This window comes from Chelmon rostratus, chromosome 23, assembly GCF_017976325.1.
Source record: "Chelmon rostratus isolate fCheRos1 chromosome 23, fCheRos1.pri, whole genome shotgun sequence".
Lineage (NCBI taxonomy): Eukaryota > Metazoa > Chordata > Actinopteri > Chaetodontiformes > Chaetodontidae > Chelmon > Chelmon rostratus.
In genome coordinates, this window is record NC_055680.1 from 13952764 (window position 1) to 13977411 (window position 24648).

Here is a 24648-nt window from a genome sequence, read left to right on the forward strand (position 1 = left end):
AGGGGAAAGACACACAGGGTGGAGGTGTGCGAGATCCAGCTCGTATTCATTCTTCACTGATTTCTCATCCAACGACATGGACGGTGAGTGAAGGCTACTGCTGTTATCCCGAGAATGGTCACATTTGAAACTAGAAAATTCCCCCTGGGAAATTTTGAAAGGGACACGGGGTGTGTTGGAGCCCACAAAATTATCTACGTTTTAAAGTTTGAATGAACTCTCTAGGACAAAGTATGGCCGAGCAGCGGACAATTGAAAAAGGCTGAAATTTGAGGAAATTTCCCCATTCATTTCTTATGGGGAAATTTATCGCAGTTGTTTGCGTCTTACGTCGGCCTTCGATGGTCATAGCTCGAAAACCGTAAGAGATATCAAACTGTGCCGAGGGTCATTTGAAGCCGACAAAATTATCTACGTTTTAAAGTTTGAATGAAGTCTCTAGGAGAAACTATGGCGAAGCAGCGGACAATTGAAAAAGGCTGCAATGTGAGAAAACGGCAGGTATCAGAGGTCGTCAGTCCCTGATTAATGAATTGCTCTCAGCTGTGTTTCTGTGGCTTTCTCCTTGTCTGTCTCTGTTGATCACCTCAGCTGTCTGTGTCTGCTTCTCTCCTTCATGTCTCTGTTAACATGAATTAATGAACTGAATCAATAAACATGAATGGAGCTCATGCTAACGGAGCTAACAGAGCTAACACTAACTGAGCTAACAGCTAATGGTGTGAATATAGCTAACAGCGCTAGCGCTAACAGAGCTAACTGTGCTTGCAGAGCTAATAGAGCTAGCAGCGTTAACAAGGGGGCGGGGGGGTGGGGTTTTCATTTTGCATTTGTCTGTGTGTGTGTGTTTATGTATCTGTCATTGTGTGTGACTGCGTATGTGTGTGTCTTCGTCTGTTTGTGTGTGTGTGTCTGCTTGAACTACACAAGCAGCCCAACCAGCTCCTACATGGAAATGTGTCTGGTATATGTGTGTCTGAATGTGTGTGTGTGTGTGTGCCTGTGTAACTTCTGCCCCACCTGCTGATAATTACCTCTCTACCTCTCCCACTTTTTACCTGTTCCTGTTCAGTTTTGACGTGCTGTTTTTAATCACTTTTTAGCTGTTGGTTAGCCCTTTTTGTGTGTGCTTTTGTGTGACTACTGTCTCAACCTCTTTGGCAAAGAGCTTTGTGAAGCTGAGTTTAACTGCTTGTTGGACGGAGATTGTTTTCAAACAATGCCCTTGTTTTGACTGAGCTCGTTAAGATAATCATTCTCAGGCTTGTTGTCCTGCAGATGTGTGTGCGTGGGTTATTGACCGGTGTGTGTGTAAATGACAGTTAATGACAGTTGCACCTGTTAACTGAAAAGCGGCTTTTTCGCTGTCGGTTTCTTCCGAACAACTTGCGATTGTGTCAAAACCGTAGCTGCTATCAAAAAACCGATTACACTGTGAGATGCGGACAAGTCTGGGCCAGATGTACGTGTGTTTTATGTCCAGATATTCTTTAGAAAAATGACAAAATGGTCGACTTAAAAAGACTCTGCGACTCAGAGAACAGGAGTTTGTATTGTATGCAGTGAGATTGGGTTCGGCGAACCTCCTGAACTAAATCCTCTGGTGAGAGAACCGTACCTCGTATCAGAGTGTACTATAGATCATCGGACTCCCGAGAACTTCCTGAGTCCGACCATCTCCTCGTTTTATTCCTGACACAACAACTTTTCGTTTTATGGGGATCTAAAGACAGGAGGCATTTCTGCTTTGCTCACAAAACAGCTCTGAATTTTAACATGGGACTTAATGGGAGAACAGGAGGGCGCTGGCTGCACAAAACGTCTCACTATTTAAATTCAGTAAGTCTCTCGGCTTTTTTCGAGGACATCACACGAAAGAGGACAAGTTTGTCTACAAACTGATCCCAAAATTATGCGTGTAGAGTGTAATTTGTGGCCGTAGCGACGAGAAAAAGAGAAGATTTTCAGATCGTTTTTAGACTCTGTGCCACTCTAGCACGCACTCTAGCACGAACATTCCGCGCAATACACACCCATTATAATCTCAAAATTTCCCGCCAAACGATCACTGTCATTGAACAGTGACTGATCAAAAACTATAGGACCAATCAAAATGTGGATGAACACACCAATAGACCAGACTTGGGTCTACATTTTAAAGTTGAAATGAAGTCTCTCGGTGAATGTATGCCTGAGCTACAGATGTTTGAAAAACTCCAATTTCAATCTTGTTTTTTTCGCCCGTCCCATTCATTTCTTATGGGAAAGAAACGCACGGGATAGTAATAAGTGACTCGGGGCTACGCCCCTCGGAGCGTGCCCCGTGTCCCTAATAAGAAGAAGAAGAAACGCGCGGGATAGTAATAAGTGACTCGGGGCTATGCCCCGAGTCACTGGCTCCTGCAGCTATTTCATAGCTGTAGGAGCCAGTGACTCGGGACGTTGCCCCGTGTCCCTAATAAGAAGAAGAAGAAGAAACGCGCGGGATAGTAATAAGTGACTCGGGGCTACGCCGAGCTATTTCATAGCTGTAGGAGCCAGTGACTCGGGACGTTGCCCCGTGTCCCTAATAATAAGAAGAAACGCGCGGGATAGTAATAAGTGACTCGGGACGTGCCCCGTGTCCCTAACTAGAAAATTCCCCCTGGGAAATTTGAAAGGGACACGGGGTGCGTTTCGAGCCGACAAAATTATCTACGTTTTAAAGTTTGAATGAAGTCTCTAGGAGAAAACTATGGCGAAGCAGCGGACAATTGAAAAAGGCTGAAATTTGAGGAAATTTCCCCATTCATTTCTTATGGGAAATTTATCGCAGTTGTTTGCGTCTTACGTCGGCCTTCGATGGTCATAGCTCGAAAACCGTAAGAGATATCAAAAATGTGCCGAGGTTCATTTTGAGCCGACAAATTTATCTACGTTTTAAACTTTGAAGGAAGTGTCTAGGAGAAACTATGGCGAAGCAGCGGACAATTGAAAAAGGCTGAAATTTGAGGAAATTTCCCCATTCATTTCTTATGGGAAATTTATCGCAGTTGTTTGCGTCTTACGTCGGCCTTCGATGGTCATAGCTCGAAAACCGTAAGAGATATCAAAAATGTGCCGAGGTTCATTTTGAGCCGACAAATTTATCTACGTTTTAAACTTTGAATGAAGTCTCTAGGACAAAGTATGGCCGAGCAGCGGACAATTGAAAAAGGCTGCAATTTGAGGAAACGGCAGATATCAGAGGCAGTCAGTCCCTGATTAATGAATTGCTCTCAGCTGTGTTTCTGTGGCTTTCTCCTTGTCTGTCTCTGTTGATCACCTCAGCTGTCTGTGTCTGCTTCTCTCCTCTGCTTCATGTCTCTGTTAACATGAATTAATGAACTGAATCAATAAACATGAATGGAGCTAATACTAACGGAGCTAACAGCTAACACTAACGGAGCTAACAGCTAACGGAGCTAACAGCTAACGGCGCTAATAGAGCTAATACAGCTAACGGCGTTAACAAGGGGGCGGGGGGATGGGGTTTTCATTGTGCATTTGTCTGTGTGTCTGTGTTTATGTATCTGTCGTTGTGTGTGACTGCGTATGTGTGTGTCTTCATCTGTTTGTGTGTGTGTGTCTGCTTGAACTACACAAGCAGCCCAACCAGCTCCTACATGGAGATGTGTCTGGTATATGTGTGTCTGAATGTGTGTGTGCGTGTGTAACTTCTGCCCCACCTGCTGATAATTACCTCTCTGACTCTCCCACTTTTTACCTGTTCCTGTTCAGTTTTGACGTGCTGTTTTTAATCACTTTTTAGCTGTTGGTTAGCCCTTTTTGTGTGTGCATTTGTGTGACTACTGTCTCAACCTCTTTGGCAAAGAGCTTTCTGAAGCTGAGTTTAACTGCTTGTTGGACGGAGATTGTTTTCAAACAATGCCCTTGTTTTGACTGAGCTCGTTAAGATAATCATTCTCAGGCTTGTTGTCCTGCAGATGTGTGTGCGTGGGTTATTGACCGGGATGTGTGTAAATGTCAGTTGCACCTGTTAAACTCTTCCCTTGAAAAGCAGTTTTTTCGCTGTCGGTTTCTTCCGAACAACTTGCGATTGTGTCAAAACCGTAGCTGCTATCAAAAAACCGATTACACTGTGAGATGCGGACAAGTCTGGGCCAGATGTACGTGTGTTTTATGTCCAGATATTCTTTAGAAAAATGACAAAATGGGCGACTTAAAAAGACTCTGCGACTCAGAGAACAGGAGTTTGTATTGTATGCAGTGAGATTTGGGTTCTGCGCACCTCCTAAACAACCCCCCCTCGGGAGAGAACCGTACCTCCTATCAGAGTGTACTATAGATCACCGGACTCCCGAGACCTTCCTGAGTCCGAATATCATCTCGTTTTATTCCTGAGACAACAACTTTTCGTTTTATGGCGATGTAAAGACAGGAGGCATTTCTGCTTTTCTCACAAAACAGCTCTGAATTTTTACATTGGAGTCAATGGGAGAGCTGGAGGGAGGTGGCTGCACAAAAAGCCTCACTATTTAAATTCAGTAAGTCTCTCGGCTTTTTCGAGGACATCACATGAAAGAGGACAGGTTTGTCTACAAAAGATCCCAAAATTATGTGTCTCCTATTCACCGTTTGGATTTTACGGCAATTTTAGAAACACATTTCAGGCGATTTCTCACCGGCTGTCTCACTCTGAGTGATGACATCACCCACTGTAGAGGGAGAGATTCTGAGCATTTTTGTGACAAACTTGATGGTCTTCAGATGGTCATAGCTCGAAAACCGTAAGAGATATCAAAAAAATGTGCCGGTGTTCATTTTGAGCTGACAAATTTATCTACGTTTTAAAGTTTGAATGAAGTCTCTAGGACAAAGTATGGCCGAGCTGCGGACAATTGAAAAAGGCTGAAATTTGAGGAAGTTTCCCCATTCATTTCTCAAGGGAAAGTCTTCGCAGCTATTCGCGTCTTACGTCGGCCTTCGATGGTCATAGTTCGAAAACCGTAAGAGATATCAAAATGTGCCGAGGGTCATTTGGAGCCGACAAAACTATCTACGTCTTAAAGTTTAAATGAAGTCTCTCGGTGAATGTATGCCTGAGCTACAGACGTTTGAAAAACTCCAATTTCAATCTTTTTTTTTTTCACCCGTCCCATTCATTCTTATGGGAAATTTATCGGTTCGGCGAACCTCCCGAACTAAATCCTCTGGTGAGAGAACCGTACCTCCTATCAGAGTGTACTATAGATCATCGGACTCCCGAGACCTTCCTGAGTCCGAATATCATCTCGTTTTATTCCTGAGACAACAACTTTTCATTTTATGGCGATGTAAAGACAGGAGGCATTTCTGCTTTTTTCCCAAAACAGCTCTGAATTTTAACATGGGACTTAATGGGAGAGCAGGAGGGAGCTGGCTACACAAAAAGCCTCACTATATAAATTCAGTAAGTCTCTCGGTTTTTTCGAGGACATCACACGAAAGAGGACAAGTTTGCCTACAAACTGATCCCAAAATTATGCGTGTAGAGTGTAATTTGTGGCCGTAGCGACGAGAAAAAGAGAAGATTTTAGAATCGTTTTTAGACTCTGTGCCACTCTAGCACGCACTCTAGCGCGAACATTCCGCGCAATACACACCCATTATAATCTCAAAATTTCCCTCCAAACGATCACTGTCATTGAACAGTGACTGATCAAAAACTATACGACCAATCAAAATGTGGATGAACACACCAATAGACCAGACTTGGGTCTACATTTTAAAGTTTAAATGAAGTCTCTCAGTGAACGTATGCCTGTGCTACAGACGTTTGAAAAACTCCAATTTCAATCTTTTTTTTTTCGCCCGTCCCATTCATTCTTATGGGAAATTTATCGCAGTTTTTCGCGTCTTACGACGCGAAAAACTGCGTGTGTGTGTTTGTGTGTGTTTGTGTGCGTGTGTGTGCGTGTGTGTTTGTGTGCGTGTGTAACTTCTGCCCCACCTGCTGATAATTACCTCTGCACCTCTCCCACTGTTTACCTGTTTATAAATTTGAGAAAAGTAATAGCACACCGATCCCGAACAATACGCACGTTTTGATATATAATTTGCGAGGGTTTTCTCAAAGCTGTGGGACGAGTTTGAGGACGAAAACTTGGAGGAAGATGAAAAATAATAACTAGAAAATTCCCTCTGGGAAATTTTGAAAGGGACATGGGGTGTGTTCGAGCCGACAAAATTATCTACGTTTTAAAGTTTGAATGAAGTCTCTAGGACAAAGTATGGCCGAGCAGCGGACAATTGAAAAAGGCTGAAATTTGAGGAAATTTCCCCATTCATTTCTTATGGGAAATTTATCGCAGTTGTTTGCGTCTTACGTCGGCCTTCGATGGTCATAGCTCGAAAACCGTAAGAGATATCAAAAATGTGCCGAGGTTCATTTTGAGCCGACAAATTTATCTACGTTTTAAAGTTTGAAGGAAGTGTCTAGGAGAAAGTATGGCCGAGCAGCGGACAATTGAAAAAGGCTGAAATTTGAGAAAACAGCAGATATCAGAGGTAGTCAGTCCCTGATTAATGAACTGGTCTCAGCTGTGTTTCTGTGGCTTTCTCCTTGTCTATCTCTGTTGATCACCTCAGCTGTCTGTGTCTGCTTCTCTCCTTCATGTCTCTGTTAACATGAATTAATGAACTGAATCAATAAACATGAATGGAGCTCATGCTAACGGAGCAAACAGAGCTAACACTAACGGAGCTAACAGCCAACGGCGCTAATAGAGCTAACGGTGCTAACGCTAGCAGAGCGAACGGCGTTAACAAGGGGGCGGGGGGATGGGGTTTTCATGATGCATTTGTCTGTGTGTGTGTGTTTATGTATCTGTCATTGTGTGTGACTGCGTATGTGTGTGTCTTCGTCTGTTTGTGTGTGTGTGTCTGCTTGAACTACACAGACTGTCAGCTGTCTGTGTCTGCTTCTCTCCTCTGCTTCATGTCTCTGTTAACATGAATTAATGAACTGAATCAATAAACATGAATGGAGCTAATGCTAACGGAGCTAACAGAGCTAACACTAACGGAGCGAGCAGCTAACGGTGCGAATAGAGCTAACGGCGCTAACGCTAACAGAGCTAACTGTGCTAACAGAGCTAACAGAGCTAACGGCGTTAAAAGGGGGCGGGGGGGTGGGGTTTCATTATGCATTTGTCTGTGTGTGTGTGTTTATGTATCTGTCATTGTGTGTGACTGCGTATGTGTGTGTCTTCGTCTGTTTGTGTGTGTGTGTCTGCTTGAACTACACAAGCAGCCCAACCAGCTCCTACATGGAGATGTGTATAGTATATATGTGTCTGAATGTGTGTGTGTGCGTGTGTGCCTGTGTAACTTCTGCCCCACCTGCTGATAATTACCTCTCTACCTCTCCCACTTTTTACCTGTTCCTGTTCAGTTTTGACGTGCTGTTTTTAATCACTTTTTAGCTGTTGGTTTGCCCTTTTTGTGTGTGCATTTGTGTGACTACTGTCTCAACCTCTTTGGCAAAGAGCTTTCTGAAGCTGAGTTTAACTGCTTGTTGGACGGAGATTGTTTTCAAACAATGCCCTTGTTTTGACTGAGCTCGTTAAGATAATCATTCTCAGGCTGGTTGTCCTGCAGATGTGTGTGCGTGGTTTATTGACCGGGATGTGTGTAAATGACAGTTAATGACAGTTGCACCTGTTAACTGAAAAGCGGCTTTTTCGCTGTCGGTTTCTTCCGAACAACTTGCGATTGTGTCAAAACCGTAGCTGCTATCAAAAAAACCGATTACACTGTGAGATGCGGACAAGTCTGGGCCAGATGTACGTGTGTTTTATGTCCAGATATTCTTTAGAAAAATGACAAAATGGTCGACTTAAAAAGACTCTGCGACTCAGAGAACAGGAGTTTGTATTGTATGCAGTGAGATTTGGGTTTTGCGCACCTCCTAAACAACCCCCCCTCGGGAGAGAACCGTACCTCCTATCAGAGTGTTCTATAGATCACCGGACTCCCGAGACCTTCCTGAGTCCGAATATCATCTCGTTTTATTCCTGAGACAACTACTTTTCGTTTTATGGCGATGTAAAGACAGGAGGCATTTCTGCTTTTCTCACAAAACAGCTCTGAATTTTAACATGGGACTTAATGGGAGAGCAGGAGGGAGTTGGCTGCACACAAAGCCTCACTATTTAAATTCAGTAAGTCTCTCGGCTTTTTCGAGGACATCACATGAAAGAGGACAAGTTTGTCTACAAAAGATCCCAAAATTATGTGTCTCCTATTCACCGTTTGGATTTTACGGCAATTTTAGAAACACATTTCAGGCGATTTCTCACCGGCTGTCTCACTCTGAGTGATGACATCACCCACTGTAGAGGGAGAGATTCTGAGCATTTTTGTGAGAAACTTGATGGTCTTCAGATGGTCGTAGCTCGAATCCCGATCAAACCGCACGTTTTGATATATAATTTGCAAGGGTTTTCTCAAAGCTGCGGGGCGAGTTAAGGGACGAAAACTTGGAGGAAGATGAAAAATAATAATAATAATAAGAAGAAGAAGAAGAAACGCCCCCGAGTCACTGGCTCCTGCAGCTATTTCATAGCTGTAGGAGCCAGTGACTCGGAGCGTGCCCCGTGTCCCTAATAATAAGAAGAAACGCGCGGGATAGTAATAAGTGACTCGGGGCGTGCCCCGTGTCCCTAATAAGAAGAAGAAGCGCGCGGGATAGTAATAAGTGCCTCGGAGCGTGCCCCGTGTCCCTAATAAGAAGAAGAAACGCGCGGGATAACAATAAGTGACTCGGGGCGTAGCCCCGAGTCCCTAATAAGAAGAAGAAGAAACGCGCGGGATAGTAATAAGTGACTCGGGACGTGCCCCGTGTCCCTAATTATCTTATCTTGAAATTATTCAACTGATGATTCTGTCATTCGAGTCAGTGCAGGCGAATGTTAAATTTAGCAGGAATGAGGGTGGGTCCTTTTCAACATCTTTATGAGGAGATTAGCTCACCACAAACGGACTATTTGTGCTCCCACCAAGTACACAAGTAAAGCTTGTGTACTTGTAATGTTCACCCTAAAGAGACGTGACAATCCAGCCATATAATATCAATAATGCAAGTTAATCAGCCTAGTAATTTCCAACCAGGACCTGCAGTATTTGGACGAAGCAGCTTGATAAAAGCAGCTGTTATTTCACTGTGTTAGATGCGCATTTAATCAATATTTAGGTAAATATAAGCATTGCATTGGACTGTGTATGAGACACACAATATTAAAGGACGAACATCAGGATCAGGGCCAAAAACTGAATCATTCCTATTAAAAGCTGCTTACAAAATATCCTCAGTGTCACTTATTGCCACTATTCGTTGTTCTCTTATTGCAGTTATTTTTAAGGACTAACTGCTTTCCCTTTGGTCATTGTGATTTTTGGCCAATGAGGATTTTTGTTAAAATTGAGCTCATGCGTAAGCTTTTTATATGGCAACAGCAAAAAGACGTTCATGGACATATGTCTCTTTCAGTATCAAACAGAAGAGTTGTCATCATGGGACTCACTGGAGTTGGGAAAAGCAGCCTGGCTAACACCATACTTGGAGAGCAACTCTTCAAGATCGGCCACAGTTTCAGCTCTGAAACAAGTGGCTGTCAAGCAGAAACCAAATCTGTCAATGGAAGAAGCATCACTTTGATCGACACCCCTGGCTTCTTTCACTCAGACAGGTCCGAGGAGGAGCTGAAGCCTGAGATAGTGAGGTGCATCACAGAGTGCGCTCCTGGGCCTCATGCTTTTCTCATTGTGCTTAAAGTGGAGAAATTCACCGCTGAGCAGGAGCAGGCTGTCATCGACAAAATAAACCAATACTTCTCTGAAGAAGCCTTCAAATATGCAACAGTTGTCTTCACTCATGGCGACCAGCTCCCTGAAGGACAGACAATCGAGGATTTTGTCCAGCAGAATAAGTTCACGAGTGACCTGGTGAAGAAGTGTGGCAGCCGGTGCCACGTCATTGATAACAAATACTGGAATAGAAACTCTGAGGATGAATACAGGAGCAACCAGGTCCAGGTGGAGAAGTTACTTAAGTCAATAGACGAGGTGGTGGTTGAAAACAGAGGAGGCTGCTACACCAATGAGATGCTCCAAGCAGTGGAGGAAATGAGAAAACAAGAGGAGGAGCGCATTCGACGGTCATCAGGAAACATGTCAGAGGAAGAGATCAAAGAGGAGGCTATGGTCAACGTAGTTAAGGGGCTTTTGATCAGATTGGCAGATATTGCAAAGAATGCATTGTTGGCATTTTTTGGTGTAGGATTGTCATTAATAATGTTGACAGGGGCATTCACTGCAGCACCACCTGCAATAGAACATGGTACAGGATACGATAAAGCTGAGGAAGCAGGCACACAGGAAGCAGAGGATGTCAATGATGAAGCCTAATCTGTCTTAGATGTTCTCTACTGACCACTACGAAGTAAAAACCCATAATGAGCCTTGACTCATGAAGAAGGGGGAGAAAATTTTTCATTCAAAGTCATATCTACCTGTGGATTGCATGAAAATCGGATCATTTTGTTCTTCTTCATACATAATATGTAATCGGTTGTACTTCTTGTCTGAGCTTCAAACTTCAACCTTGTTCCAGTTTCATGAGATAACCAGAGTGTCGGTTTGATGTGTTGATTATTGATGTTCTTCATACTGTAACAACTAACATAAAACATTTTAACATCTTTCATGCATCAGATCTTTAAGATTATTTCTGTCGGCTGTATTACTGTCTGTCATTTAAACACTGAACACTGTTCCCTGTTGTTATGGATTACAGTGCATCACCAAGGCAAATATGAACAATAAATAAATTGAGACCTATGAAAAAATCTGACTTGAGCAAAATGTTTTTAATTGGTTAGGTAACCAGTTTATGAATGGTGCATTTAGACGGATGGTATCTTTAATTGATGAAATTAGGGCTCCCTGATGTTGCCGTCCACATGGTCACCGGCTCAAGGAACATGCAAGACTCCTGGAGGATGAACCCAGGAATGCTGAGTGCCAGTGGGGGGAACTAAGCCAGTTCTTAATTCATGACCCGCTTTCACTGATGTCACTGATGTTATCGCTGGGATGTTGTTTGCGTTGCAGGTATGTTGTCATGCACTAAAGTATTGGACAAATTGAACATTTTCTGTGATGATGGCACCATGTGAAAAGACAGGGAATCACCAAAGACACCAAAGTCTGGGAGCCATGAATGACTTTATAATATTTCATGGAAATCCATACAATGTTTGTTCGGATATTTCAGTCTAGATGGATTCTTTTTCCTTTTTCTTTATTTCTTTTTGCCAATTCATCAAGCAGATGTTGAAATATTTCACAGGACAAGTGAAAATTTTGACCTGCCAGTGGTGCCGGACATGAAGCCAGGGGATCACCAAAGTCACTATTTTTCATTCTTCACCGTTGATATCGTGACCAAGTTTCATGACGATCTATCCGACATTTGTCAAGTTATTTCACAAAAAGTGCAAAATACAAACATAACAGTGATGCTGGATGTAAAAGCGATGGGATCACCAAAGTCAGCGGGATTCATCCTCTGTGCAGCATGACCAACTTTGCCATCCTCATAGTGTTGCTGCTAGCACGGCCAAAAAGCTTCCATCTGTCAGTACAGGACATGAGAATCGAGCACCCATCATCAAACTGTGGCCAATTAAAAGGACATAAATTTGTAGGCCAGTTAATCTATTAGCCACTTATCCAACAGGCTACTCTCTATCGTGTCTCTTACGTAATATTTGCTTCAGTGGACTTTAACATGACTGTACTGTACTGTAGTTTCCTCATGTTTAGTTGTCCCAGTGTGCAGCTGTCCACACTTTTCCTCGAATAACGGAGAATTGTACATTCTTACTAGCTCAGTCGTCCCTTTTCTATGTCTTCGCATTTCAGCATGAGAGCAAAGCTGTGCAATGCTTCAAGAACATCTCATGTAACAGCAACATATCAAGAGAGGTAACGAACGCCCCTCCCCCCAGCCATTGGCAGTAAAAGTGAAAGTGAAACTAGAATGAACAGTGAGTCAGAGCGCACTGGAAAAGACACAACAGGGTGGTGGTCTGCTAGATCCGGCTGATTTTTACTCTTCACACATTTCTCCTCTAACAGCATGGACGGTGAGTAAAGGTTACTGCTGTTATCCTTAGAATGATCACATTTGAAATGATTCAGCTCTTGTAATCAAATCTATACTGGCTAATGTACAATGTAGTGATTCACTTTTTGTTTTCTCTTATCTTAAACACACACACACACACACATGCAGCCATATTTTCATACCTTAAATTAAGCTTAACCCAAGTGTTCACCCTAAAATGTAAAGATTTGCATTATGGGGATTTTTGTCCTATAAGGAAGGCGAGTACCCCCAGTGTGGCTGTAAACAGAAGTATGTCAACACAGCAGGAGTAATACATTACCACACACACACACACATGCATGCATTCAGTGTTTGTGAGTCTTCTTTGAGGGTGGATGCTTTCCAACATCCTGCCAAATAAACTGTATTCAAACCGTGGCTGTGTTACTTATACTGTTAAACAGTGACTGGTTCTGTTGGAAGAGGTCTGATACATAAGATGTTCATTAACATGCTCGTGGGCCTCTTTTTATGTGCTGATGCAGTTCTTCATTCCCTTATTACGCTACTGCAGCTTTTTAAGGACTAACTGCTTTCAGTGGTCATTGTGATTTTTGGTTAATGAGATTTTTTATTCCAATTCTGATTATATGCGTGTTTTATATATATGAAAACTCCAAAAAGCCAAACGTACAGTGTAATTAATGGACATTATTGTCTTTCAGAGTCAAACACAATGAGAATTGTCATCCTGGGAAAAACTGGAGCTGGGAAAAGCAACCTAGCTAACACCTTACTGGGCGAGACGTTATTCTCCACAAACGATTCTCCCAACTCTGGGACAAGTGAATGTCAAGCAGCAACCAAATCTGTCAATGGAAGAAGCATCAAGTTGATCGACACCCCTGGTTTCTTTGACACAGACAGATCTGAGGAGGAGCTGAAGCCTGAGATATTAAGGTGCATCACAGAGTGCGCTCCTGGGCCTCATGCTTTTCTCATTGTGCTTAAAGTGGACAAATTCACTGAACAGGAGCAGGCTGTCATCAACAAAATAAACCAATACTTTTCTGAAGAAGCCTTCAAATATGCAACATTTGTATTCACTCATGGCGACCAGCTCCCTGAAGGACAGACAATCAAGGATTTTGTCGACCAGAATAAGAGTATGAGTGACCTGGTGAAGAAGTGTGGCAGCCGGTGCCACGTCGTTGATAACAAATACTGGAATAGAAACTCTGAGGATGAATACAGGAGCAACCAGGTCCAGGTGGAGAAGATACTTCAGTCAATAGAAGAGATGGTGGTGGAAAACAGAGGAGGCTGCTACACCAATGAGATGCTCCAAGCAGTGGAGGAAATGAGAAAACAAGAGGAGGAGCGCATTCGACGGTCATCAGGAAACATGTCAGAGGAAGAGATCAAAAAGGAGGCTCAACAAAATGCATCCACAAAGCTGTCAGTCAGATTAGCAGGTTTTGGAGCAGGTGCTTTGTTGGGAGCTTTTTTTGGCGTAGTAGTGATGGTTGGCCTGGTTGTCATAGTTTTAAGGTCTATTAGAGACTTTCAAGATTTGGCCAGAACTGCTGCAACTGCTGCAGCAGCATTTGGAGCAGAAGCAGGAGGAGCAGCAGCAGCAGGAGCAGCAGCAGGAGGAGCAGCAGGAGGAGCAGCAGGAGCAGCTGCAGGAGGAGCAGCTGCAGGAGCAGCAGCAGGAGGAGCAGCAGCAGGAGGAGCAGCAGCAGCAGGAGGAACGGCAGCAGGAGGAGCAGCAGCAGGAGCAGCAGCAGGAGGAGCAGGAGGAGCAGCTGCAGGAGGAGCAGCTGCAGGAGCAGCGGCAGCAGGAGGAACGGCAGCAGGAGGAGCAGCAGCAGGAGGAACAGCAGCAGGAGGAACGGCAGCAGGAGCTGCTGGATTATCAGTAACCACAGCTATAGGGGCATCTGCTGCAGTGGGAGGGGTGATAGGAGGCGTTGCAGGATATTATGCAGCTGAGGGAGCAGACACACCATTGGAGGGAGCAAAGAGGGCAGCAGAGGCTGTGAAGAATGGAGCCCTGAGTGTCTTACGTGGAGCAAATGAGGTTTTGAAAAGTTGGGGCAAATCCTAAAATGAAAACCTGTAATGAGCCGAGCCTCTTGAAGAAGGAAGAGAAAACGTGTCTGTAAAAAGTTCTATCTTCCTGCACATTGCATGGAAATCTTATTCTTACAATCTTCATTTCTATCCTCCATTAAAACACAGCACACAGCTTCCTGTTGTAAAAGCTTACCAGAAAATATCACTGAATGTATGTACAACATCATTTAGTCTGACAGGCTTCTGATGCTCCTGCCAAGTTCAGTTCTTTATTAATTACAATGAACCCAATGAAAAAACGTTACTTGAGCGAGTTAAGTTTTGCTTGGTGAGGTAATCAGTTTATGACCGGTGCATTTGGGATATTTAAAACAATTTCATAACAGGACTACAAAAATGTTATTCAAAGATTATAGTTAAGAGTGAAATAAGAGGGCCATGCTAGCTGCTCTGTGAGGCTGCACAGCTAATGTCATCCTATTTCTGGCAATGTCACTGCTAACATGCAGATGTTTAGTACGTATAATGTTAATCATCATGGTAGAACATGTTAGCATTGGATAATCAGTGCAAAACACAAAGTACACTTAAGGCTGATATCATTGGTTTGATGTCATTACTTTTGCGGGTATTGGACAATTTTGAATTTTGAACTGATGATGTAGCAGTAGCATTATCGTCTGGGGATGTCTCAATGCTTGTTTTTTGACATTTCATCAAGCAGATGTTGAGATTTTTCATAGCAGAGGTTAAAACGTTGACCTGCTGGTGGCGCTACATGTAAAGTCAGGGAATCACCAAAGTCACTCGCATTCAGTCTTCATTAATTCAATGAATAATTGTCAAGCTATTTAACAAAGAGCACAAAATCTCAACATCATAGCGGTGCTGGACACAAAAGTGATGGGATCACCGAAGTCCGTAAGATTCATCTTCTGTGCAGCACGAATGTCTGTACAAAATTTGCTGGTTGCAAGAGCAACCACATCCAGGTGGAGGTGCCAACGAACAAGATGGTGACGAAGAACAGAGGAATAAAACAAGAGGAACACATTAGGCAGTCATCAGCAAATATGTTTAAAGAAGCATTTGATCGAATGTACAGGTGATGCAAAAGATGCAATGTCAAGCAAAGTTGCAGAGGTAGCTGCTGCCGGTGATAGGAGCTATGTTAAAGCTGAGGGAGCAGACGCACCACAGGAGGCAGTAACGATGGCAGCAGAGGCAGAAAACCATGGAGCCTAACCTGGATTAGATGAACCAAACTACTGACCATGAAGTTTAAATTAAAGGTTGCTCTAAACAGTATTTAACCATTGAGCTGACTTTGTCTATTCAAATGTAATATCTAATAGGTAATTATTTGTGTTTTATTTGGTGTACTCAGTGATGAATACAAAAAAAGGGGATTTTCCAAGGAAGTCCAGTCCAGATTTGTGTTCATGTAGGACTCCATTACTTCTAACAATCGGCTATAAGCAACCTAAGGTGGAGGCTGCTCTGTTCATTTGCACAGGAGACGTTTCCCTTCTCCTTTTCACCTCTCTGAGTCTGTTCACACCACTGTCACGTTTGATTACTGATGATATTCATTCAAAACTGATGCAATATTTTTTGAAACTGTGACATCAATCTGCATTTTCTGTTAAGATTCTTTTAAGGTGTGGTTTAGGGTTAGTCCAACCTGTCCAACCTGTAGGTCTTCCCGTATGTTGTCAAAGCGAGACTATTTTGAGTAAGTCGGAAGTGAAAGTGGTCTTCAAACTCAGCAAACATCCAGGAAACATGTTCACATTCACACTGGCAGTCTTGCCTATCTGACTAATTGTCCCTCCGCAGAAACCATTACTTCACTTTTAACAACATGGACGGTAAGTACATTTCTTAAAGTTATTAGTCTTAGGACTGAACGCTGGATGTTAAGTTGCAAGATGCAGAAATTGAATTAATAGCCATTTTTAGTTTTAGTGCATACAGTATGTGTTACACTTAGATGACTTCAATAGACCTTATCCTTGTTCTTGTTCTTGTTCTTGCTCTTTCTTTTCTTTTTTTTTTTCTTATCAGTGTAAATTGGGATGACTCTGTATCAAATTTCAAATAATAAAGGACTCAGATACGGATCAGTGCCCAAAAAACCCAAACCCTGATCATCCCTTTTAAAAGCTGTTCCTCAGTGTTCGTTACCACAATAGATTAGTTTATACATTGACCAGTAATTGTTACTGTTAGAAGAGACATGATGTTCGTTCTTTTTATGTATTAGCCAGTATCATTTTTCACAGCCTTGTTATCCTCATGCAGCTAATTTAGTGCTATTAAGCTCATGTGCATCTTCTTATGTATAAAAACAACCAAAAGACAAATGTACAGTGTAATTAATGGGCATTATTGTCTTTCAGAGTCAAAGACATGGAGAATTGTGCTCTTGGGAAAAACTGGAGCTGGGAAAAGCAGCCTGGCTAACACCATACTTGGAGAGCAACTCTTCAAGATCGGCCATAGTTTCAATGCTGAAACAAGTAAATGCCAAGCAAAAAAACCAAATCTGTCAGTGGAAGAAGCATCACTTTGATCGACACCCCTGGTTTCTTTGACCCGGACAGGTCTGAGGAGGAGCTGAAGCCTGAGATAGTGAGGTGCATCACAGAGTGCGCTCCTGGGCCTCATGCTTTTCTCATTGTGCTTGAAGTGGCAAAATTCACCGAGCAGGAGCAGGCTGTCATCGACAAAATAAACCAATACTTTTCTGAAGAAGCCTTCAAATATGCAACAGTTGTCTTTACACGTGGTGACCAGCTCCCTGAAGGACAGACAATCCAGGATCTGGTCCAGCAGAATAAGAGTGTGCATGACCTGGTGAAGAAGTGTGGCAGCCGGTGCCACGTCGTTGATAACAAATACTGGAACCAGAACTCAGAGGATGAATACAGGAGCAACCAGGTCCAGGTGGAGAAGATACTTAAGTCAATAGACGAGATGGTGGTGGAAAACAGAGGAGGCTGCTACACCAATGACATGTTAAGAAAAGTGGAGGAGATTGTTAAACAAGAGGAGGAGCGCATTCGACAGTCATCAGGAAACATGTCAGGAACAGAGGTCGCAGAGCAGGCTAAGAGAAGCACCATTCAGAAGCTATTGATCAAACTGGCAGGTGTTGGAACAGGTGCTTTGTTCGGAGCTTTTTTTGGTGTAGAAGCAGCAGCTGGAGTAGTTTTAGCAGCTTTGAATTCATTACAAATTTTCGGTGTAGCAGGAATAGCAGGAGGGGCAGCAGTTACCCCGATTGGCGCAGTTTTAGGGGCATCTGCTGCAGTGGGAGGGGTGATGGGAGGCATTACAGGATATGATGCAGCTGATGGAGCAAACACACCATTAGAGGCAGCAGAGAGGGCAGCAGAGGCTGTTATGCATCAAGCCCAATTGGCCAAAAAAGCGGCTGGTTGTTTGAATCTTTTGGACAAAAAGTAAAGTTAAAACCTATAATGAGCTATGACTCTTGGAGGAGGTAGAGAGAAAGTATCTGGGAAAAGTCACGTCTTCCTGTTGCTGAAAACAACGATTTTTCTCTATATAATATTTTACCATTGAGCTGATTGTGTATATTCATATGTAACAGGTTTAAATTTAGTCCATAACGTCTTAAAAATTGTTTAAATCAAATAAATAATCAACCTTTTTCTGTAAAAGCTAACCAGAAAACATCGCTTCATGTATGTGCAGCATCATTTAAGTCAGCTTCTGAAACATGAATAATCAAAAATGTAAACCTGAAAAAATGTTATTTGAGCAAATGTTTTACACCTGGTAGCATAATCAATCTATTAATGGTGTGTAATGGAAAATGTGTTTGAATCTTTGTTCTACATTCTGTTGTTATGTGTTGAAAGCACCAGATGGAGGGAGGCTGACATCTGAGTATAAAAGACAGCTGCTGATCTCTGTTTGCTTTGAGCACATTTACAAATGCTTTTAATAAACTTACAGAAAGACAGATCCTTGTCACTGTTCTTTATTGTACAGATTTCCACCACAGGTGCTTTGGGACGATTAAAACAACATCATATCAGAGGAAGCCAAAATATTTCTCAAAGACCACTGCAAAGAGCTGTGGTAGAAGGTCCACGAGTGTTGTCATGCACTAAAGTATTGGACAAATTGAACATTTTCTGTGATGATGGCACCATGTGAAAAGACGGAATCACCAAAGAGACAAAAGTCTGGGAGCCATGAATGACTTTATAATATTTCATGGAAATCCATAGAATGTTTGTTCGGATATTTCAGTCTAGATGGATTCTTTTTCCTTTTTCTTTATTTCTTTTTGCCAATTCATCAAGCAGATGTTGAAATATTTCACAGGACAAGTGAAAATTTTGACCTGCCAGTGGTGCCGGACATGAAGCCAGGGGATCACCAAAGTCACTATTTTTCATTCTTCACCATTGATATCGTGACCAAGTTTCATGACGACCCATCCGATATTTGTCAAGTTATTTCACAAAAAACGCAAAATACAAACATCACAGTGATGCTGGATGTAAAAGCGATGGGATCACCAAAGTCAGCGGGATTCATCCTCTGTGCAGCATGACCAACTTTGCCATCCTCATAGTGTTGCTGCTAGTGTAGCATCCCCGGTTGAATGATGGTCTTACTCTCCAACTGATGGTTCACAACAACTTTATTTATAACTGTTGCTCCAATACTTGTTCTGAACACACCGTAAGAGCTAGGAAGTAAATAAACACAACAGAAAAATACTTTACCATTCTGATTTCAAAATATAAATGTCTTACTTCTGTCCCTTTGAGCCTTACAATCTTCTAATAATATTTAACCACAATTCAAATGCATTTTACTTTAAAGCTGAAATCTGAAAAATGAATTAAACGTGCTATTTAAGTAAAATCATGAAATGACCCCTTTTTACCTGTTCTTCACAATTACTGACAATCTCCAATAGAGTACTATGATGTAAGCAAGCATATATCACCAGATTCAACCAAAGAATAGCAATGACAACAAATCTCAATGTAACATGGCTAATATAGCAATTTAGCTAGCCTACATGTGGCAGTGTGGAGAGCGTGCGCCCTCCCCCACCCGTTTCTTGGAGTGCACCTGTGTGCGCACCTGGCTCTCACGCTGATTGCGGGGCAGGACCGAGGGGATTTAAACCCAGGTCTGAAGTGGCTCAGATCCTCTTTTGCCTCTCCTGTGCGTGGATCCTTGCTGCTTTTTCGTGGGAGTTGTGCCTGTGGCGGCGTTTGGTGTGTCCAGCTGCGTTGGATTTACTCCGCGTAAATAGCACTCCGCTCTCCGTGGGTGAGTTTTGTTTTGCTTTTACGCACCATCCTTGCGATTACTTGGCACTTAACGCCACTTTGTTTTAGTGCACTGGTGGCGTGTGTGGTCACCTGGTCAGCTGTAACAAATTACAGCTGCGGTTGGGAACCTCGCGCTGCTCTGTGGGTGAGTGTGTACGCGTTGCCTCCTTTCATGGTTTTGTGCGGCGCCTATTTGGCACTTATGTATGCGCTCCCTTCTTACAGTGTCTCCGCTGTGCGTAAAGGCCGCCGTTTGCGTGGTCTTGTGGCATTTGATGTTCGGGTAAGTGGCATGTCTCTCTCTTTGACCCATTGGGCTGTGCCCAGCCAGTCTAATGCTCTCTCTTCTTTGTGTAGTGTGGTGGTTTCTTGTGCGTGGTAACACACACGTTTATTCGGAGGCTGAGAGTACGCCTCCGTGGGGGTCTGGAGACCGGTGCTTCTTCTGCTTGCAGGGTTAAGCTGCATCTCCTGAAAGCGCCGGCTACGGCTGGCACAACTCCTCCCACCTGCGGTGTTCTGGATTGCGGTGTTCTGGATTGCACTGGCAAGTGTGGGGTTGGTCCATTCTGGATGTCCCTCCTCCCAGTTCAGTCGTGGGTTCCGGATTTCTGGTAAAACTGTTTCTCTTTATTTGACTGGTACTGCACAAAAAGAACTTTAGGTCCCTTGGTGTTAGAAACAGTCAGGATTTATGTATATATTGTAAATTTTAACTGTAAATAACTGGTGGTTTGTTAATGTGAATTTTGTGTTTATATTCTTTGCATGTTGTGTGTATTTTTGGTTTGAGATTTCTTTTTTGTTGTTGTTGTTTGCATCATTTATCATATTCATGTTATATTGGTCATTTATTGAAGCCTAATTTTAAAAGAATTGTATTAAATAAAATCTGTATTTTAATGTTTAAAAGTACTGTCTCTGCCCCGTACTTGAAGGTGGTAAACGAACCTGTGTCTGCCTTGTGCAGTGTCCTAGGCCTACCCTAGGTGGCGTTGTCGACAACAGTAATACAAATTCTCCTGCCGTCCCCTCGTTCATGCCACATACACATACGAGCCTACTCAATATAAACTCTAAACAACTTCTCAGACTAGGCATTATAATGTGACTCAAAGCTGCACACATATGACACAAACACAGACAAACCTTGTGCCCTTTTCAACCAGGTGCTAAGTAAACATAAGCGTGACGTTTTCCCTCATTTGGAAGAAGCACTTGTACATGTTTACCGTCATATACGTCTTTTGTACTTCCTACCGCATTCCGCCTTCAAAATAAAAGCTTCCATCTGTCAGTACAGGACATGAGAATTGAGCACCCATCATCAAACTGTGGCCAATAAAAAGGACATAAATTTGTAGGCCAGTAAATCCATTAGCCAGCTATCCAACGGGCTACTCTCTATCGTGTCTCTTATGTAATATTTGCTTCAGTGGACTTTAACATGACTGTACTGTACTGTAGTTTCCTCATGTTTAGTTGTCCCAGTGTGCAGCTGTCCACACTTTTCCTCGAATAACGGAGAATTGTACATTCTTACAAGCTCAGTCGTCCCTTTTCTATGTCTTCGCATTTCAGCATGAGAGCAAAGCTGTGCAATGCTTCAAGAACATCTCATGTAACAACAACATATCAAGAGAGGTAAAGAACGCCCCTCCCCCCAGCCATTGGCAGTAAAAGTGAAAGTGAAACTAGAATGAACAGTGAGTCAGAGCGCACTGGAAAAGACACAACAGGGTGGTGGTCTGCTAGATCCGGCTGATTTTTACTCTTCACACATTATCTCCTCTAACAGCATGGACGGTGAGTAAAGGTTACTGCTGTTATCCTTAGAATGATCACATTTGAAATGATTCAGCTCTTGTAATCAAATCTATACTGGCTAATGTACAATGTAGTGATTCACTTTTTGTTTTCTCTTATCTTAAACACACACACACACACACATGCAGCCATATTTTCATACCTTAAATTAAGCTTAACCCAAGTGTTCACCCTAAAATGTAAAGATTTGCATTATGGGGATTTTTGTCCTATAAGGAAGGCGAGTACCCCCAGTGTGGCTGTAAACAGAAGTATGTCAACACAGCAGGAGTAATACATTACCACACACACACACACATGCATGCATTCAGTGTTTGTGAGTCTTCTTTGAGGGTGGATGCTTTCCAACATCCTGCCAAATAAAATGTATTCAAACCGTGGCTGTGTTACTTATGCTGTTAAACAGTGACTGGTTCTGTTGGAAGAGGTCTGATACATAAGATGTTCATTAACATGCTCGTGGGCCTCTTTTTATGTGCTGATGCAGTTCTTCATTCCCTTATTACGCTACTGCAGCTTTTTAAGGACTAACTGCTTTCAGTGGTCATTGTGATTTTTGGTTAATGAGATTTTTTATTCCAATTCTGATTATATGCGTGTTTTATATATATGAAAACTCCAAAAAGCCAAATGTACAGTGTAATTAATGGACATTATTGTCTTTCAGAGTCAAACACAATGAGAATTGTCGTCCTGGGAAAAACTGGAACTGGGAAAAGCAGCCTGGCTAACACCATAGTTGGGGAGAAACTCTTCAAGATCAGCCATTCTCTCAACTCTGGAACAAGTGAATGTCAAGCAGAAACCAAATCTGTCAATGGAAGAAGCATCAAGTTGATCGACACCCCTGGTTTCTTTGACACAGACAGATCTGAGGAGGAGCTGAAGCGTGAGATAGTGAGGTGCATCACAGAGTGCGCTCCTGGGCCTCATGCTTTTCTCATTGTGCTTAAAGTGGAGAAATTCACAGAACAGGAGCAGGCTGTCATCGACAAAATAAACCAATACTTTAATGAAGGAGCCTTCAAATATGCAACAGTTGTCTTCACTCATGGTGACCAGCTCCCTGAAGGACAGACAATCCAGGATCTGGTCCAGCAGAATAAGAGTATGAGTGACCTGGTGAAGAAGTGTGGCAGCCGGTGCCACGTCGTTGATAACAAATACTGGAATAGAAACTCTGAGGATAAATACAGGAGCAACCAGGTCCAGGTGGAGAAGATACTTCAGTCAATAGAAGAGATGGTGGTGAAAAACAGAGGAGGCTGCTACACCAATGAGATGCTCCAAGCAGTGGAGGAAATGAGAAAACAAGAGGAGGAGCGCATTCGACGGTCATCAGGAAACATGTCAGAGGAAAGGATCAAAAAGGAGGCTCAACAAAATGCATCCACAAAGCTGTCAGTCAGATTAGCAGGTTTTGGAGCAGGTGCTTTGTTGGGAGCTTTTTTTGGCGTAGTAGTGATGGTTGGCCTGGTTGTCACAGCTTTAAGGTCTATTAGAGACTTTCAAGATTTGGCCAGAACTGCTGCAACTGCTGCAGCAGCATTTGGAGCAGAAGCAGGAGGAGCAGCTGCAGGAGCAGCAGCAGGAGGAGCAGCAGCAGCAGGAGGAACGGCAGCAGGAGGAGCAGCAGCAGGAGGAACGGCAGCAGGAGCTGCTGGATTATCAGTAACCACAGCTATAGGGGCATCTGCTGCAGTGGGAGGGGTGATAGGAGGCGTTGCAGGATATTATGCAGCTGAGGGAGCAGACACACCATTGGAGGGAGCAAAGAGGGCAGCAGAGGCTGTGAAGAATGGAGCCCTGAGTGTCTTACGTGAAGCAAATGAGGTTTTGAATAGTTGGGGCAAATACTAAAATGAAAACCTGTAATGAGCCCAGCCTCTTGAAGAAGGAAGAGAAAACGTGTCTGTAAAAAGTTCTATCTTCCTGCACATTGCATGGAAATCTTATTCTTACAATCTTCATTTCTATCCTCCATTAAAACACAGCACACAGCTTCCTGTTGTAAAAGCTTACCAGAAAATATCACTGAATGTATGTACAACATTATTTAGTCTGACAGGCTTCTGATGCTCCTGCTGAGTTCAGTTCTTTATGAATTACAATGAACCCTTGAGCGAGTTAAGTTTTGCTTGGTGAGGTGATCAGTTTATGACCGGTGCATTTGGGATATTTAAAACAATTTCATAACAGGAGTACAAAAATGTTATTCAAAGATTATAGTTAAGAGTGAAATAAGAGGGCCATGCTAGCTGCTCTGTGAGGCTGCACAGCTAATGTCATCCTCTTCCTGGCAATGTCACTGCTAACATGCAGATGTTTAGTACGTATAATGTTAATCATCATGGTAGAACATGTTAGCATTGGATAATCAGAGCAAAACACAAAGTACACTTAAGGCTGATATCATTGGTTTGATGTCATTACTTCTGCGGGTATTGGACAATTTTGAATTTTGAACTGATGATGTAGCAGTAGCATTATCGTCTGGGGATGTCTCATTGCTTGTTTTTTAACATTTCATCAAGCAGATGTTGAGATTTTTCATAGCAGAGGTTAAAACGTTGACCTGCTGGTGGCACTACATGTAAAGTCAGGGAATCGCCAAAGTCACTCGCATTCAGTCTTCATTAATTCAATGAATAATTGTCAAGCTATTTAACAAAGAGCACAAATCTCAACATCATAGCGGTGCTGGACACAAAAGTGATGGGATCACCCAAGTCCGTAAGATTCATCCTCTGTGCAGCACGAATGTCTGTACAAAATTTGCTGTTTGCAAGAGCAACCACATCCAGGTGGAGGTGCCAACGAACAAGATGGTGACGAAGAACAGAGGAATAAAACAAGAGGAACACATTAGGCAGTCATCAGCAAATATGTTTAAAGAAGCATTTGATCGAATGTACAGGTGATGCAAAAGATGCAATGTCAAGCAAAGTTGCAGAGGTAGCTGCTGCCGGTGATAGGAGCTATGTTAAAGCTGAGGGAGCAGACGCACCACAGGAGGCAGTAACGACGGCAGCAGAGGCAGAAAACCATGGAGCCTAACCTGGATTAGATGAACCAAACTATGTTTTGGACTGACCATGAAGTTTAAATTAAAGGTTGCTCTAAACAGTATTTAATCATTGAGCTGACTTTGTCTATTCAAATGTAATATCTAATAGGTACTTATGTGTGTTTTATTTGGTGTACTCAGTGATAAATACAAATAAAGGGGATTTTCCAAGGAAGTCCAGTCCAGATTTGTGTTCATGTAGGACTCCATTA

The 24648-nt window shown here is 42.8% G+C and overlaps 1 protein-coding gene and 1 pseudogene across 1 annotated transcript; both read left to right on the forward strand.

Annotated features, from left to right (window-relative positions):
* On the forward strand, positions 1-24611 carry LOC121626212 (GTPase IMAP family member 7-like). Its single transcript, XM_041964551.1, has 3 exons — positions 1-83; positions 9512-10191; positions 22717-24611. The coding sequence occupies exons 1-3, from the start codon at positions 77-79 to the stop codon at positions 23227-23229; spliced, it is 1200 nt and encodes a 399-aa protein (XP_041820485.1). The 5' UTR covers positions 1-76; the 3' UTR covers positions 23230-24611.
* LOC121626214 lies at positions 13926-18206 on the forward strand (annotated as a pseudogene).
* Positions 24612-24648: the final 37 nt, after the last annotated feature.